The sequence below is a fragment of the Pristis pectinata genome, chromosome 1 (assembly GCF_009764475.1).
Source record: "Pristis pectinata isolate sPriPec2 chromosome 1, sPriPec2.1.pri, whole genome shotgun sequence".
In the NCBI taxonomy this organism is placed as follows: domain Eukaryota; kingdom Metazoa; phylum Chordata; class Chondrichthyes; order Rhinopristiformes; family Pristidae; genus Pristis; species Pristis pectinata.
Window position 1 is genome coordinate 4991845 of NC_067405.1, and position 18815 is coordinate 5010659.

Sequence of the window (18815 nt, forward strand, 5' to 3'; positions counted from 1 at the left end):
TACATCAGACCACTCCAATATAACCCTAATCCCTCCAATATAACCCCACTGCTCCAGTATACCCCCACCCCTCCAGCATACCCTCCACCCCATAACCCCCATCCCTCCAATATCTCTACCCATCCAATTTAACTTTAGCCTCTCCAATATAACCATCCTCCCACCAATCCAACTCCACCCCTCCAACACAACCTATCCCCTTCAACATACCCTCCACTCCTCCATATACCCTCCAATCTACCCTCCAATATCAGCTCCACCCCTCATATATATCCTCCAAGCCTATAATAAACCCTCCAATATAACCCCCACCTCCCCAATACGCCCTCCACCCCAGAACATAACCTCCACCCCTCCAATATCACCTCCATCCCTACATCACCTCCATCCCTACAATATCACCTCCAAGGCACCTTCTGCCCCTCCAATATCATCTCCCCCCTTACAGTGTGGACTCTACCCAACCCATACACCCTGTGTGTGTAGCTGATGGTGATGACAACTGCTGCAAGCCATCTTCAGCCAATGAACAGATTGGGCATCCTCTGTCTTGACAGGAACTGTGCAGACAGCACATGGCGGCCAAGTCGTCCTACAGCCGCACGGAAACGGTGGACACCTCCCGGGTCAGCAGCGTCTCCTCGCAGTTCAGCGACGCTCCCCAGGCCAGCCCCAGCTCCCACAGCAGCACCCCCTCCTGGTGCGAGGAGCCCGTGCAGTCCAACATGGACATCTCCACCGGTCACATGATCCTGGTGAGTGACCGGAGTGGACAGGAGGTGAGGGTGGTCCCAGGAGGGAATGGTGCGCTGGTGGGCAGGGGCAGTGGAGTGAGAGTGAGGGGACACGGAGGGGGGAAGGGGATAGGTGTTGAGGGGAAGTGAAGGGAGAGTGAAAGGTGAGAGAGTGGAGGTGAGGGGAGGGAGTGAGGGTTGATGGAGTGAAGGTTAAAGAGAAGAAGGAAAGTCAAAGTGGAATTTATTGTCACCTACACAAGTCCGTGTGTGCACAGGTGCAGGGAAAAACTTACTTGCAGCAGCATCGCAGGTACATGGCAATTAGGCACACAACATTCATAAGAAAAGTATAAATTAAGCATAAATTATACAAAAATTATACAAGAAACAGCACAATTAGAACAAAAAAAAACAAAGTTCATTGAATTGCAAAGTGGCCATGGTGTTGTTATACTGAGGTAGTGATCAGGGTTTCGCCGGTCGGTTCAAGAATTGAATGGTTGAAGGGAAGTAGCTGTTCCTGAACCTGGTGGTGTGGGACTTCAGGCTTCTGTACATCCTGCACAATGGCAGCTGTGAGAAGATGGCATGGCCCAGATGGTAGGGACCTTTGATGATGGATGTTGCCTTCTTGAGGCAGCACCTCCTGTGGATACTCCCGATGGTGGGGAAGGATGTGCCTGTGATGTATCGGGCTGAGTCCACTACTCTCTGCAACTTCTTACATTCCTGCGCATTTGAATTACCATACCAGACCAGTCAGGACACCTTCAGCAGTAAACCGATAGCTTTGTTAGATAGTTCGGTGACAAACTGAACCTCCTTAACTTCCTAAGAAAGTAAAGACACTGGCACATCTTCCTTGTGATTACATCTATGTGCTGGGCCCAGGACAGGTCATCCGAAATGTTAATGGCCAGGAATTTAAAGCTGCTGACTCTCTCCACCGCTGATTCCCCCAATGTAGACCGGCACATATTCGCCCTCCTTCCCCTTCCTGAAGTCAAAAGTCAGTTCTTTAGTTTGACTGACGTTGAGTGAGAGGTCGGTGTTACAGCACCACTCGGCCAGATGTCCTCTCTTGCTCCTGTACGCTGACTCGTCCAACAACAATGGTGTCGTTGGCAGATTTGTATGTGCCATTGGAGCTGTGCTTAGCCACAAGTGAGGGGAATAGTATGGAGGGAAGAGGAGTTTGGTGGAGGAGTGAGATGAGGGGTGTCCAGCCTGAGGGGACAGGATTTGATCAGAGGTTTTGGATACACTGATCCATGATAAGGTAAGATATCTTAATTAGTCACATGTACATTTGAAACACACAGTGAAATGCATCTTTTGCGTTGAGTGTTCTGGGGGCAGCCCACAAGTGTCGCCACGCTTCCGGGACCAACATAGCATGCCCACAACTTCCTAACCTGTATGTCTTTGGAATGTGGGAGGAAACCGGAGCACCCAGAGGAAACCCACGCGGACACGGGGAGAACATACAAACTCTTTACAGACAACGGCGGGAATTGAACCCGGGTCACTGGCGCTGTAATAGCGTTACGCTAACGGCTATGCTACCGTGGTTTATCCAAAATCCCACGGGTAGGAATGCCAACACTGATGCCAGTGTGAGGTGGCTGGTTGTGGGCAGTGCCACAGCAAGCCCCACTGTGTGACAACACATCCTGGCAGCAGTACAGTCTCAATAGGCCAAACAGCCTCGTAGCCATGGCAACACTCCTCGTCCATGCCGACCAAGGTGTCTATCCAAGCCTGTCCCATTCGCCTGCGTTTAGCCCAAGTCCCTCCAAACCTTATTAATCAAAGCAAAAAAATACAAAGACAAGGAACTAAGAGTGCCCTTTTATAACTCAACAGTGAGGTCTCAGCGGGGATATTGTGGTTGGTTCTGGGGCCAGACGAGTTGTCAAATCTTGGGGAGGAGGTTCACCAGAAGGGTCCAGGGAATAAAGACATCCTATACCACTGGGAGACCAGAGGTGCTGAGGCTGTACCCCTGAGACTAGCAGAGGTCAAGGAAGAGGTTAGAGGGGCTTCTGAAACCCCGTTGAAATTTTGACGTCTTTACTTCTCTTCCAGTCGTACATGGAGGACCACCTGAAGATCAAGGACCGTCTGCACAAGGAGTGGGAGGCCCTGTGTGCCTACCAGGCTGAGCCCAATGCTTGCTCCATCGCACAGAGCGAGGCTAACATCAAAAAATGCCGGAATCCCACCTTTGTTCCTTGTACGTGTGAGCCTGCGTGTTTTACTTAATTCATTCATATTTCGTTTTGCATCCTTTCAGAGGATGTGGGTCCAGTGTTCATTGTCCACCTCTAATTGCCCATCAGATCACTGGCTTTCTCAGGGAAGGAGTCACCCATATAGTGTGGCCTGGAGTCACATACAGGCTGCACCAGGACAAGATGGTGGATCCCTTCCCAGCAACAGGGGCATCCTGAGTCAACCATTCTCATTATCAATAGATAGCATTCATTCTAAACTGGTTTATTATTGTCACATGTACCGAGGTACAGTGAAAAACTTTGTTTTGCATGCCATCCATACAGATCATTTCATCACATCAGTGCATTGAGGTAGTACAAGGGAAAACAATAACAGAATGCAGAATAAAGTGTTACAGTTACAGAGAAAGTGCAGTGCAGGCAGACAATAAGGTGCAAGGGCCATGATGAGGTAGAATGTGAAATCAAGAGTCCATCTTATCGTACTAGGGAACCGTTGAATAGTCTCATAACAGCGGGTAGAAGCTGTCCTTGAGCCTGGTGGTACGTGCTTTTAGGCTTTTGTATCTTCTGCTCGATGGGAGGGGGGAGAAGAGAGAATGTCCAGGGTGGGTGGGGTCTTTGATTATGTTGGCTGCTTTACCGAAGCAGCAAGAAGTGCAGACAGAGTCCGTGGAGGGGAGGCTGGTTTCCATGATGTGCTGGGCTGTGTCCACAACTCTCTGCAGTTTCTTGCAGTCATAGGCAGAGCAGTTGCTGTACCAAGCCGTGATGCATCCAGATAGGATGCTTTCTGTGATGCATTAATAAAAATTGAAGGTCAAAGGGGACATGCCAAATTTCTTTAGCCTCCTGAGGAAGTAGAGGCGCTGCTGAGCTTTCTTGGCTACGTGGTTGGACCAGGACAGGTTGTTGGTGATGTTCACTCCCAGGAACTCGAAGCTCTCAACCCTCTCGACCTCAGCACCATTGATGTAGACAGGAGCATGTGCACCACCCCCATTCCTGAAGTCAATGACCAGCTCTTTTGTTTTGCTGACATTAAGTACTTCTCCTGTTCTTATGTCTTTAAATGCCCTTTGCACCTTCACCAAGGTCTTGGCTTCCTTCCCAAAGTGTGGTGTCCAGAACTGGGCCCATACTGCAGCTGGGAATCAGCCAGTTCTTTATACAACGGCACAATCTCCTTGCTCTGGTACATTGTTTACACTGCAATAATCTAGTACACATTTCACCTGCCATCTCAGCATCCTTGCCTCCTTCCAAGAGTTGTGTCCACACTCTTTGGTTCCGGATCAATCCACCCCTTGAGAGATTCCGGCGTTTGATGCCATCTTCATCCAATCGCACCCTTACCATAGAACCACAGAACCATAGAACACTACAGCACAGAAAACAGGCCATTCAGCCCTTCTAGTCTGTGCTGAAACTTTATTCCGCTAGTCCCATTTACCTGCACCCAGTCCATAACCCTCCAGACCTTTCCCGTCCATGTATCTATCCGATTTATTCTTAAAACTTAAGAGTGAGCCCGCATTTACTATGTCAGATGGCAGCCCGTTCCACACCCCCACCACCCTCTGCGTGAAGAAGTTCCCCCTAATGTTCCCCCTAAACCTTTCCCCCTTCACCCTATAGCCATGTCCTCTCGTCCTTATCTCTCCTAATCTAGGTGGAAAGAGCCTACTTGCATTTACTCTGTCTATACCCCTCATAATTTTGTAAACCTCTATCAGATCTCCCCTCATTCTTCTACATTCCAAGGAATAAGTCCTAACCTGTTCAATCTTTCCCTGTAATTCAACTCCTGAAGACCCAGCAACATTCTAGTAAATCTCCTCTGCCTCGAGGTCTAAAAGTCCTCAAGGTGCGAGTTTTGATTTTCAAGCACAACGTTCTGTTAATTATGAAAGAACATCACAAGAACATTCAGTAACACAACTGCTGTTGGCACAGAGACGGAGCTGGGTTTGTCCAGAGTTTGAGCTAATCAGATTTCTATTTAAAAGCCCAATGGCAAACATCCATTGACAGCAGTGCCTCCTTAGTTTATTGAGATAGCCAGGTGAATATATATTACCTGCACGGATTGGGCCTCATCTGGAGAACTGCATCTATTTCGTGGCATTATTCTAGAACATTGTCAACTTCTTGGAAAGGGCATGGCCTGGATTTACTGCAGTAGTCTCTGTGGTGAGAGACCTTCATCTTGCACAGTCCAGTTCTCCTTGGAGTAGAGGAGCTTATTAAATGGAGGTGTTCAAAATTAGTGATAGAGTAAATCGGGAGAAACTTCAGAGGCAGAAGGTCCAGTGACTGAAGAAATGAAGGTGATCTGCAGGAGTAACAGAGAGGAGGTGAGTTTTCCCATGTAGATTCATAAAGTCAAAGAGCAATAGAGCATGGATACAGGCCCTTCAGCCCAACCAGTCCATGCCGACCATGGTGCCCACCCAGCTAGTCCCAATTTCCTGCGTTAAGCCCATATCCCTCCAAGCCCCGCCCCTCCGTGTACCTATCCAAGTGCTTCCTAAATCATACAATTGTATCTTACTCACCCACTTCATCTGGCAGCTCGTTCCATATAACTCACCACCTTCTGCGTGAAAAGTTGCCCCTTTTAAATCTTTCCCCTCTCACCCTAAACCTTTGCCCCCTAGTTTTGGACCCTGGGGAAAAGACTGTTACCGTCCACCTTATCTCTGCCTCTCATAATTTTAAACACTTCTGTAAGGTCACCCCTCATTCTCCTACATTCCAAGAATAAAGACCTAGCCTGGCCAACCTCTCCCTATAACTCACACCCTCTAGTCCTGGCAACATCCTTGTAAATCTTTTCTGTAAGTTCTGTAGATTTTCTGCTGTGAGTTGCCATGATCTGGATACAACACTAAAAGAGCAGTGAAAGCAGATTCAACAGGAGCTTTCAAAAGGGATTCAGAGAAAGGGTCAGGCTGCACTTGGAGTATTGTGTGCAAATCGGGTCACCCCATTACAGGAAGGATGTGGAGGCTTTGGAGAGGGTGCAGAAGAGGTTCACCAGGATGCTGCCTGGATTAGATGGTATGAGCTACAAGGAGAGGTTGGACAAACATGGATTGTTTTCTCTGGAGTGTTGGACGCTGAGGGGAGACCTGATAGAAGTTTAGCAAATTACAAGAGGAATCGATAGAGTGGACAGTTGGAATCTTTTTCCCAGGGTAGAAATGTCAAGTACTACAGGACATGCATTTAAGATGTCAGGGGGAAAGTTTAAAGGAGATGTGTGGGGCAAGTTTGTTTACACGGAGAGTGGTGGGTGCCTGGAACGGGCTGCTGGGGGTGGGGGTGGAGGCAGATATGATAGAGGCATTTAAGAGGTTTTCAGACAGACACATGAATATGCAGGGAATGGAGGAATAGGATCATGTGCAGAAAGAAGAGACTTAGTTTAATCTGCATCCTGTTCGGCACAGACATCGTAGGGTGAAGGGCCTGTTCCTGTGCTGTACAGTTCTATGTTCTAAATACTCGAGCTGGGAACATTGGCAGGTCGGTGGGAAAGGAGCAGGCAAGGGGCCTCATTGGAGAGCTATTTCTGAGCAGATGGCCTTTAGCACTGTGCCATTCCAGAGCAACACACGAGTTTATTGCCCAGTATGGATGAGGTGGCATCCAGCTCCCTTATTCAAACGAGTTTGGATGTTGAAGGTCAGACTGAGGAAGACAATAGATTGAAGGGCAGGAGAAGCACATCCATCGATGGCACATGGAAACGGAAGTGATTTTGGAATTTACTGAGACAAGAAAGGAACACCTAGAGGACCATTGACTTGAGAAAGGAGGAGGCCATTTGGCCCATTGCGTCTATGCTGGCTCACAGAGCAATCCCATCTCCCCCCTGTTCTATTCCAATTAACATCTCAATCACCCATCTAGGGGCAATTTACAGTGGCCACTTAACCTACCAGCAACTGGAGTGTTTACCCCTTGATGCCCATTGACTTCAGTCTAACCAAGGTTCGCTGAAGTCACACTCAGTCAAATGTTGGCTTGACGTCAGGGAAGCCACTCCCGCCTCACCTCTGGCTTTCAGCTCTTTGGACTAAGGCTGTGATGAGATCTGGAACCAAGCTGGGGTCCTGGTAAAACCCAAACGGAGCAGGTTAATGGTGAGTAAGTTCCACTTGATAAAAATTGGTAAATTGGTTTATTGTCACGTGTACCGAGGTACAGTGAAAAACTTTGTTTTGCATACCATCCATACAGATCATTTCATATCAGTGCATTGAGGTAGTACAAGGGAAAATAATAACACAATGTAGAGTAAAGTGTTACAGTTACGGAGAAAGTGCAAAGCAGGCAGACAATAAGGTAAAAGGTCATAATGTGGTAGATTGTGAGGTCAAGAATCCATCTTATTGTACTAGGGAACCGTTCAATAGTTTTATAACAGCGGGATAGAAGCTGTCTTTGAGCCTGGTGGTACGTGCTTTCAGGCTTTTGTATCTTCTGCCCGATGGAAACAGGGAGAAGAGAGAATGTCCAGGGTGGGTGGGGTCTTTGATTATGCTGGCTGCTTTACCGAGGCAGCGAGAAATGTAGATAGAGTTCATGGAGGGGAGGCTGGTTTCCATGATGTGCTGAGCTGTGTCCACAACTCTCTGCAGTTTCTTGCAGTCTCGGGCAGAGCAGTTGCCATACCAAGCCATGATGCATCCAAATAAGATGCTTTCTATGGTGCATCGGTAAAAATTGGTGAGGGACGACGGGGACATGCCAGATTTCTTTAGCCTCTTGAGGAAGTAGAGGCACTGGTGAGCTTTCTTGGCCATGGTAACTCTGGATGATTTTGACCATGGCAAACTGATTAGGCAGATGGATTTCGACAGCATTTTGTAAACAGGACATACCTGGGCAATTTTCCACATTGCTGGGGAGATGCCTGTGTTGTATTGGTTTATTGGAGGGTGGCAAAGTTCCTTTGTTCAAGAAAGGGAGTAGGGATAACCCTGGGAATTACAAACCAGTAAGTCTTAGTTCAGTGGTGGGCAAATTACTGGAGAAGGTTCTTAGAGACAGGATATATGGGCATTTGGAGAAGCATAGGCTGATTAAGGACGGTCAGCATGGCTTTGTGAGGGGCAGGTCGTGCCTCACAAGCCTGATTGAACTCTTTGAGGATGTGACAAAGCACATTGATGAAGGTAGAGCAGTGGATGTGGTGTACACGGATTTTAGTAAGGCGTTTGATAAATTTCCTCATGGAAGACTCATTCAGAAAGTCAGGAGACATGGTATCCAAGGTTACTTGGCTGTGTGGATTCAGAATTGGTTCACCCGTAGAAGATAGAGGCTGGTGGTAGATGGAGCATATTCTGCCTAGAGGTCAGTGACCAGTGGTGTTCTGCAGGGATCTGTTCTGGGACCCCTGCTCTTCGTGATTTTTATAAATGACTTGGATGAGGATGTGGAAGGGTGGGTTAGTAAGTTTGCTGATGATACAAAGGTTAGTGGTGTTGTGGATAGTGTAGAAGTTTGCTGTAGGTTACAGCAGGACATTGATAGGATGCAGACCTGGGCTGAGAAGTGGCAGATGGAGTTCAACCGAGAAAAGTGTGAAATGATACACTTTGGAAGATCGAATTTGAAGGCAGAGTACAAGGTTAATGCCAGGACTCTTAGCAGTGTGGAGGAACAGAGTCATCTTGGTGTCCACGTCCATAGATAGGGTTGTTAAGAAGGCGTATGGAGTGTTGGCCTTCATTAGTCGGGGTACTGAGTTCAAGAGCCGCGAGGTGATGTTGCCGCTCTATGGAACTCTGGTCAGACCACACTTGGGGTATTGTGTTCAGTTCTGGTCACCTCATTATAGGAAGGATGTAGAAGCTTTAGAGAGGGTGCGGAGGAGATTTACCAGGATGCTGCCTGGATTGAAGAGCGTGTCTCAAGAGGATAGGTTGAGTGAGCTAGGGCTTTTCTCTTTGGAGAGAAGGAGGATGAGAGGGGACTTGATAGAGGTATAGAAGATGATAAGAGGCATAAATCATGTGGGCAGTCACGGACATTTTCCCAGGGTGAAAATGGCAAACACAAGGGGGTATAATTTTGCGGTGACTGGAGGAAGGTATAGGGGGAATGTCAGGGGTAAGTTTTTTACACAGAGAGTAGTGGGTGCGTGGAACACACTGCCAGCAGAGGTGGTGAAGGCAAATACATTAGGGACATTTAAGAGACTCTTAGATTGCCACATGAATGATAGAAAAATGTAGGGCTATGTGGTTAGGTAGATCTCAGAGCAGAATAAAATGTTGGTACAACATCGTGGGCCAAAGGGCCTGTACTGTGCTGTAATATTCTATATTCTATTGGTTTATTATTGCCACGTGTACCAAGATACAGTGAAAAGTTTTGTGTGCCATGCATAATTATATTGAGGTAATAAAAAGAAAACAGAATGCAGAATATAGTGTTGCAGTTACAGAGAAAGTGCAGTGCAGGTGGACAAATAAAGTGCAAGGGCCACAACGAGGTAAACTGAGATTAAGAGTTCATCTTTTAGTGTATGAGAGGTCCATTCAAGAATATGATAACAGCAGGATAGAAGCTGTCCGTGAGCCTGGTGGTACGTGCTTTCAAGGTTTTGTATCTTCTGCCCGATGGGAGAGGGGAGAAGTGAGAATGACCGGGGTGGGAGAGGTCTTTGCTGATGTTAGCCACTTTCCTGAAACAGTGGAAAGTGTAGACAGAAGCTGATTTGTGTGATGCGCTGGGCTATGTCCACAACTCTGCAATTTTTTGTGGTCTTCGGCAGAGCAGTTGCCATACCAAGCTGTGATGCATCCAGAGAGGATGTGGCTGTCCAGCAGCCAGGAGGTGCAGCAAGTTCTGGAGAGCAGATCTTTTGTACTACAGCTAGATGGTTATTTGGTGCCTGAGCCTTTGCAGTATCCATTGCACTCAACCATTGCTGGATAGCGTGCCGAACCAAATTGGCTGAAGACTGACATCTGTAACAGTGGGATCTCAGGAGGGAGCGGAAATGGATTCTTCACTTGGCACTTCAGGCTGAACAGGTTGCAAGTCCATCAGTCTTGTCTTTAGCTCCCTCATGCTGGGCTCTGCCAGCATCGAGAACACAGGTGTTCTGGGAGTCTTCTCCTCCATTAACTGTTAATGTGCACCACCATTCATGGCAAAATGTGATAAGACAGCAGCATAGAGTCATACAGCACGGAAACAGGCCCTTCAGTCCATCTGGTCCATGCCGACCAAGATTCCCATCTAAGCTAATCCCATTTGCCCATGTTTGGCCCGTATCCCTCTAAACCTTTCCTATCCATGTACCTGTCCAAGTGTCTTTCAAATGTTGTTAATGTACCTGCCTCAACCACTTCCTCTGGCAGCTTGTTCCATATACGGACCACCCTCTGGGTGAAGACACAACAGACTGCAGATGCTAGAATCTGGAGCAACAAACAATCTGCTGGAGGAACTCAGCGGATCGAGAAGCATCTGTGGAAGGAAAGGAATTGTCAGTGTTTCGGGTTGAAACCCTACATCAAGGTGCAGGGTTTCGATCCAAAACATCGACAATTCCTTTCCTCCCACAGATGCTGCTGAGTTCGTCCAGCAGATTGTTTGTTGCTGGGAGGAATACAGACCATGTGCAGGCAGATAGGTTAATTTGGCATCATGGTCAGCACTGACATGGTGGGCCGAAGGGCCTGTTCCTATGCTGTACTGTTCTATGTTCAGTGGTACACCTGGTACACATGGAGGAGCCCTGATTCACCAGCTGAGGGAGGGAATCAGGACGAGCTTTCCTTGCTGACCTGATGCCATGAAACATTGTAGGGTCTGGGGTCAGTGTTGAGGACTCCCTGAGCCACTCCCTCCCACCTGTACAACCGCCATGCACCCCCTCTGGTGGCTCTGCCTTGACGGTGAGACAGCATACACCCAAGGGATTGTGATGGAGGAGTCTGGAACATTGTGAGGTCTGATCCTGTGAGTACAACTGTTAAAGACTAGTCTGTAGGACAGCTCTCTCCCAAGGTACACACCAGTGCCCAGGTGTTTGTGAGGACTTTGCACGGTCAACCAGTCTATGAGCAATGTGGTAGTGTCCAGGTCAATCCACAGGGAAAGCTGCCTTTAAATTTTAATATTTTACTTTTTGCTTCCTTTTATTGTTTAAAGTTAGAAAATAGGGATGATGCAATGTCTGGCCCACCTGCTGCGTCTATCAGAGATCAGCAGGCACACCATTCGTGAACTTCCATTTATTAAATCTAATAGGCTCAGGCAGTGGGTGAGGATCCCTGCTGGTGACACACTCAGAGGGTCTCGTTAAAGAAAAATTCTAATTATACAGTTCCTTTCAGGAAACAGTTACTGCCTACAACATGAAACAGGTTGTAAGCCCTGGTAGGTTTTAAAGTCATGCAGCACAGAATGGAACATAGAACAGTACAGCTCAGGAACAGGCTCTTCGGCCCACAATGTCTGTGCCGACCATGATGCCAAATTAGATTAAACCTATCTGCCTGCACATGATCTATATCCCTCCATTCCCTGCATATTCATGTGTCTGTCTGAAAACCTCTTAAATGCCTCTATCATATCTGCTTCCACCACCAACCCTGGCAGTCCATTCCACTCTCTGTGTAAAAAGAACCTGCCCCACACATCTCCTTTAAACTTTCCCCGTCTCACCTTAAAGCTATGCCCTCTAGTACTTGACATTTCTACCCTGTGTAAAAAAACTCTATCTACCCTATCTATGCCTCTCATAATTTGATAAATTATATTAAGCCTCGGCTGCTCCAGAGGAAACAACCCACATTGGTCCAAGCTCTCCTTATAGCTCAGACCCTCTAATCCAGGCAGCATCCTGGTGAACCTCTCTGCACCCTCTCCACAGTCTCCACATCCTTCCTATAATGAGACGACCAGAACTGCACACAAAACTCCAAGTGTGGCCTAACCAAACCTGCAACATGAATAAACTGTGACTTCTGACGAAAGTTCAAATGAATGCAAGGAGATACAGAATGATTCTGTCTGTTTCCTTCTCTGTTAGAGCACTTTGTGTTGCTAGAATGTAGACAAACTGAGAGCACAAAGTGAAATGCATTGAAGTTCCAACAATCCAGCACCCTCGAGAATTTGCTGATGCCATAAGATAAAGCAGCCAGCGTAATCAAAAGCCCCACCCACCCCAGGTATCCCCTCTTCTCCCCCCTCTCATCGGGCAGAAGATACAAAAGCCTGAAAGCACGTACCACCAGGCTCAAGGACAGCTTCTACCCCGCTGTTACAAGACTATTGAATGGTTCCCTAGTACGATAAGATGGACTCTTGACCTCACAAGCTCCCTTGTAATGGCCTTGCACCTTATTGTCTGCCTGCACTGCACTTTCTCTGTAACTGTACCACTTTAGTCTGCGTTCTGTTATTGTTTTCCCTTGTACTACCTCAATGCACTGTGTAATAATTTGTTTGAATGGTATGCGAGACAAGTTTTTCACTGTACCTCAGTGCATGTGAATAATAAACCAATTTACCAATTTATGGGAGCAGAATTAGGCCATTCGGCCCATCAAGTCAGCTCCACCATTCAATCATGTCTGATATTTTCTCTCAACCCCAATCTCCTGCCTTCTCCACATAATCCTTACCAATCAAGAACCTACCAATCTCTGCCTTAAATACCCCCAATGACTTGGCCTCCACAGCCCTCGGTGGCAATGATTCCACAGATTCACCACTGTCTGGCTGAAGAGATTCCTCCTCATCTCAGTTCTAAAGGAACATCACTTTATTCGGAGGCTGTGCCCTCGGATCCTAGACTCTCCCCCTGATGGAAACATCCTCTCCACGTCCACTCTATCCAGGCCTTTCATTACCCAGTAGATATGAGATCCCCCCTCATCCTTCTGAACTCCCGAGTACAGGTGCAGAGACTTTAAATGCTCCTCATGGACTGTCTTAGGACGATTGAATGTAGCTCCAAATTACTTCAATACTCATTTATTTCACCTTATTCCAGAAAATGTTACACAGTGGTACAATAATTCGCACAGAGTTTAAAGAGATTAAAAAACTTAGCCCAGGTGAGTTTAAAGGAAGTGAGAAGTAGATCCTGGTGAGTTTCAGCTTGTAACTTTCAGCTTGTCAAAACCCCAGGTCCAACCACCAGCTACCCATGTTCCTGACCACTGCTGTTCCTGACCTCGAGCCCAGCCTGATTGTACATCTGGCCAACCTCTGGACCCCAGCTCACACCCTGGACCCTCACTCACAGTCCAGACTGATGAGTGAACCAGTTACTCAATCAATTGGAATTGGTTTATTGTTGTCACATGTACCGAGGTCCAGCGAAAAACCTGTCTTGCCTACCTTTCATACAGATCAATTCATTACACAGTGCATTGAGTTAGTACAAGGTAAAACAATAACAGAATGCAGAGTAAAGTGTTACAGCTACAGAGAAAGTGCAGTGCAGGCAGACAATAAGGTGCACGGCCATACTGAGGTAGATTGTGAGGTCAAAGTTCCATCTTATCGTACTAGGGGACCATTCAATAGACATAACAGAGGGATAGAAGCTGTCCTTGAGCCTGGTGGTACATGCTTTCAGGCTTTTGTATCTTCTGCCCGATGAGAGGAGGGAGAAGAGAGAGTGTCCGGGGTGGGTGGGGTCTTTGATTATGTTGGCTGCTTTACTGAGGCAGCGAGAAGTATAGACAGAGTCCATGGAGGGGAGGCTGGTTTCCGTGATGTGCTGAGCTGTGTCCACAACACTCTGCAGTTTCTTGCAGTCTTGAGCAGAGCAGTTGCCATACCAATAGCAATCATTGAGATTTCCTGTAAATACATGTGATGTGCTGGCCAATGTAGAGATATGGCTGCAAGACAACATGGCCTGAGTTCTGAATATTCCTAGATACGGAGACCCCCACCTTCTTTCTGGCTTCTGCCCTCTTCCTTTCCAGTCCTGATGAAGGGTCTCGGCCTGAAAGGTCGACTGTTTATTTCCCCCCATAGATGCTGCCTGACCTGCTGAGCTCCTCCAGCTCCTTTTGTCTATTGTCTTTTAAATGTTGTAATTGTACCCGTCTCTACAGCTGCCTCTGGCAGCTTGTTCCATATATGCACCACCTTCTGCATGAAAAGTTACCCCTCAGGTCCCTTTTAAATCTTTCCCCCCTCACCTTAAACCTGTGCCCTCTAGTTCTAGAGGAACTCAGCAGGGCCAAGCCTTCTGAATTCCTCGTATCATCATGTTTTTCATCTAAATTCCAGCATCCCTCTAGTTCTAGGGCAGAATGTAAAGAGGACATAAAAGGAGCTTGCCAGAAAAGTCTGGCAATATCAATGTCCATTCGGTGTCCATACGGACCGAATATGTTGAAGAAGGTTACAAATAGTTTCTCGTGGCTCCAGAGGCAGAGGGATATGGCCAGAAAGCAGGAAGGGGGGACTGAATTTGGATGAACAGCCATGATCATATTGAATGTTAAGAACAGGTTTGAAGGGCTGAATGGCCTCCTCCTCCTCCTAATATCCAAGTTCCTCTGTAAGTGGTGGCTCTTCCAGCAACATCAATATCCCACATATTAAACATGGAACAGTACAGCACAGGAACAGGCCCTTCGGCCCACGATGTCTGTGCTGAAAACTATGCCAAATTAAACTAATCCCTCCTGCCTGCACACGATCCTATCCCTGCATTCCCTGCATATTCAAGTGTCTATCTAATAGCCTCTTAAACACAACTGTCATATCTGCTTCTACCACCACTCCTGGCAGCCCGTTCCAGGTACCTACCACTCTCTCTGTAAAGGAAGAGCCAAGATAATGGATGGTGATGGGTCACCAACCAGATTGGTATTGGTTTATTATTGTCACTTGTACAAAAGTACAGTGAAAAACTTGTTTGTGAGGTCAAGAGCCTATTTCGTCATATCAGGGAACCATTCAATAGTCTTATCATAGTGGGATAGAAGCTGTCCTTGAGCCTGGTGGTACGTGCTCTCAGGCTCTGGTATCTTCTGCCTGATGGGAGAGGGGAGAAGAGGGAATCCTCCTGAGGAAGTAGAGGCAGTGGTGAGCTTTCTTGGCCGTGGCGTCTACGTGGTTGGACCAGGACAGGCTGTTGGTGATGTTCACTCCTGGGAACTTGAAGCTTTCAACCCTCTTGACCTCAGCACCATTGATGTAGACAGGTGCATGTACTCTGCCCCCTTTCCTGAAGTCAATGACCAGCTCTTTTGTTCTGCTGACATTGAGGAAAAGCTTGTTGTCATGACACCACGTCACTAAGCTTTCTATCTCCTTCCTGTACTCCGACATCATTATTTGAGATGCAGTCTCATTCAAGATTGAATAGTCTCCTGTCCCTCAGGGGCTGTTCACTGAGGTCTTTGGGACATCATGAGAGTTCTAGCACATCAGGCAGCACAGTAGCACAGCAGGTAGAGCCACTGCCTCCCAGCACCAGAGACCGGGTTCAATCCTGATCCCCCAGTGCAGTCTGTGTGGAGTTTGCACGTTCTGCCTGTGACCGTGTAGATTTCCCCCGGGTGCTCCGGTCTCCTCCCACATCCCAAAGGCATGCAGGTCGGTAGTTAGTTGACATACTGTGTAGATATGAGTGTTGGAATCTTGGGGAGAGTTGATGGGAATGTGGGGAGAATAAAATGAGATTAGTGTAGGAATAGAGTAAATGGGTGGTTGATGGTTGGCATGGACTCTTGTGGGCCAAAGGGCCTGTCTCCATGCTGTATCTCCTTCCCCCTCTCTCCCCCCTTTCCCTCCCTCCCTCTCTCTCTCTCTCTCCTCTTTCTCTCTCTGTCTATTCCTCTCTCTCTCTCTCCCTCTCTCCTTTGCCCTCCCTCTTCCTCCATCCCCTGTCTCTCTCTCCTCCCTATTACAGCGCCAGCGACCCGGGTTCAATTCCAGCCACTGTCTGTGAGGAGTTTGTACGTTCTCCCCGTGTCTGCGTGGGTTTCCTCCGGGTGCTCCGGTTTCCTCCCACATTCCAAAGATGTACGGGTTAGGAAGTTGTGGGCATGCTATGTTGGCGCCGGAAGCGTGGCAACACTTGCGGGCTGCCCCCAGAACACTCTACGCAAAAGATGTATTTCACTGTGTGTTTCGATGTACATGTGACTAATAAAGATCTTATCTTATTTCCACCTCTCTCTCCCCACCTCCCTCTCCCCCTCGCTCTCTCCCCCTCTAGCTGGGAGTCGAGTCAGTGCGAGATAAAATCCCCCCACACCGTGCATTAGAACAGAGGGCAGAGAGAGCCAGTTCAAGTCACAATGTGAACAAGACCCTACTGATTTTTGTTTTTCTATTAACCTTACAGATGACCATAACCGCATGGTCCTGAAAGCCGAGGTCAATCCATCGCGGACAGACTTCATCAATGCCAGCCCGATCGTAAGTGTATATATTGTGGGGTCCGCATGTGGGGCACAGAGTCAATTCCCCCACGGCATCGCTTTGGCCTCTGTACCCAGGGAGAGCCTTGCCGTGTAGTCAATGAAGCACAGATTCACTGCATCCAGTTCTGGGTTGTCCAAAGAGAAGAAGTTGAGTAGGTTTGGTTGATACTCACTGGAGCTTGGAAGAGTACTCTGGTGTGGCCTAACCAGAGTTTTGTAAAGCTGCATCATTACTTCACGGATCTTAAACTCAATCCCACGACTTATGAAAGCTAACGTCCCATAAGCTTTCTTAACTACCCTATCTACCTGTGAGGCGACTTTCAGTGATCTGTGGATATGAACCCCCAGATCCCTCTGCTCCTCTACACTGCCCAGAATCCTGCCATTTACCTTGAATTCCGCCTTAGAGTTTGTCCTTCCAAAGTGTACCACTTCACACTTCTCTGGATTGAACTCCATCTGCCACTTGTCAGCCCTGCTCTGCATCCTATCAATATCCCTCTGTAAGCTTCGACAGCCCTCCACACTATCCACAACACTTCCGACCTTTGTGTCGTCTGCAAACTTGCTAACCCACCCTTCCACCCCCTCATCTAAGTCATTAATAAATATCACAAAAAGTAGAGGTCCCAGAACAGATCCCTGCGGGACACCACTAGTCACCGCCCTCCAATCTGAATGCACTCCCTCCACCACAACCCTCTGCTTTCTACAGGCAAACCAATTCTGAATTCACACGGCCAAGCCTCCCTGGATCCCTTGGCCTCTGACCTTCTGAAGAGGCCTACCATGTGGAACCTTGTCAAACGCCTTACTAAAATCCATGTAGACCACATCCACTGCACTACCCTCATCAATCTTCCTGGTCACCTCCTCAAAGAACCCTATCAGGCTTGTGAGTCAAGATCTTCCCTTCACAAAGCCATGCTGGCTGTCCCTAATCAGTCCCTGATTCTCTAAATGCTCATAGATCCTATCTCTTAGAATCCTTTCTAACAGCTTACCCACCACAGACGTAAGGCTCACCGGCCTGTAATTCCCTGGACTATCCCTACTACCTTTTTTGAATAAGGGGACAACATTCGCCACCGTCCAATCTTCCGGTACCATCCCAGTGGACAACAAGGACTCAAAGATCCTAACCGACGGTTCAGCAATCTCCTCCCTCGCCTCACAAAGCAGCCTGGGGAATATTCCATCAGGCCCCGGGGACTTAACTGTCCTAATATTTTCTAACAACTCCAATGCATATTCTCTCTTGATATCTACATACTCTAGAACATTACCCTCACCTACACTGTCCTCAGCATCATCAAGACCCCTCTCCTTGGTGAATACTGAAGAGAAGTATTCATTGGGAACCTCACCCACTTCCACAGCTTCCAGGCACATCCTCCCACCTTTGTCTTTAATCGGACCTACCTTTACCCTAGCCATCCTTCTGCTCTTTACGTACGAGAAAAAAGCCTTGGGATTCTCCTTAACCCTACTCGCCAAAGCCTTTTCATGTCCCCATCTCGCTCTCCTCAGCCCCTTCTTAAGTTCCCTCCTTGCTACTCTATATTCCTCACCAGCCCTGTCTGATCCTTGCTGCTTACACCTTATGTCTGCTGCCTTCTTCTTCCTAACTAGTTGTTCCACCTCTCTCGTCACCCATGGTTCCTTCACCCTGCCATTCCTTCTCTGCCTCACCGGGACAAATTTATCCCTAACATCCTGCAAAAGATCCCTGAACATCGACCACATCTCCATAGTACATTTCCCTTCAAAAATGTCATCCCAATTTACACTCTCAAGTTCTCGCCTTATAGCCTCATAATTTGCCTTTCCCCAATTTAATATCTTCCTGTCCTCTTTGCTCCTATCCCTGTCCATGACAATTCTAAAGGTTATGGAGCAATGGTCACTGTCCCCCAAATGCTCACCCACCGATAGATCTGTCACCTGACCTGGCTCATTACCTGAAACTAGATCTAATATGGCATTTCCTCTAGTCAGCCTGTCAACGTACTGTGTCAGGAATCCGTCCTGGACACATTTAACAAACTGCATCCCTTCTAAACCCTTGGCACTAAGTAGGTGCCAATCAATATTTGGAAAGTTGAAGTCTCCCATTATAATAACCCTGTTATTTTGCATCTTCCCAAAAACTGCCTCCCAATCTGCTCCTCAGTGTCCCTACTGCTACCAGGGGGCCCATAGAATACTCCCAGTAGAGTAACTGCTCCTTTCTTGTTCCTAACTTCCACCCATATTGACTCTAGAGAGGATCCTTCTACACTATCTACCCTTTCTGCAGCTGTAACAGTGTCCCTGACCAGTATTGCCACCCCTCCTCCTCTTCTCACCCCCTCCCTATCCCTTCTAAAACACTGAAAACCAGGAATATTCAATATCCA

At 47.6% G+C, this 18815-nt stretch overlaps 1 protein-coding gene across 1 annotated transcript in view; it reads left to right on the top strand.

The window, feature by feature from the left end:
* LOC127569516 (receptor-type tyrosine-protein phosphatase-like N) overlaps positions 1-18815 on the top strand; it is a 232221-nt gene that overhangs the window by 185596 nt on the left and 27810 nt on the right. Inside the window, exons 13-15 of the mRNA XM_052014237.1 lie at positions 558-755; positions 2826-2973; positions 16335-16408. Of these exons, the coding sequence (XP_051870197.1) occupies positions 558-755; positions 2826-2973; positions 16335-16408 (420 nt within the window). The remainder of the gene's footprint in view (positions 1-557; positions 756-2825; positions 2974-16334; positions 16409-18815) is intronic.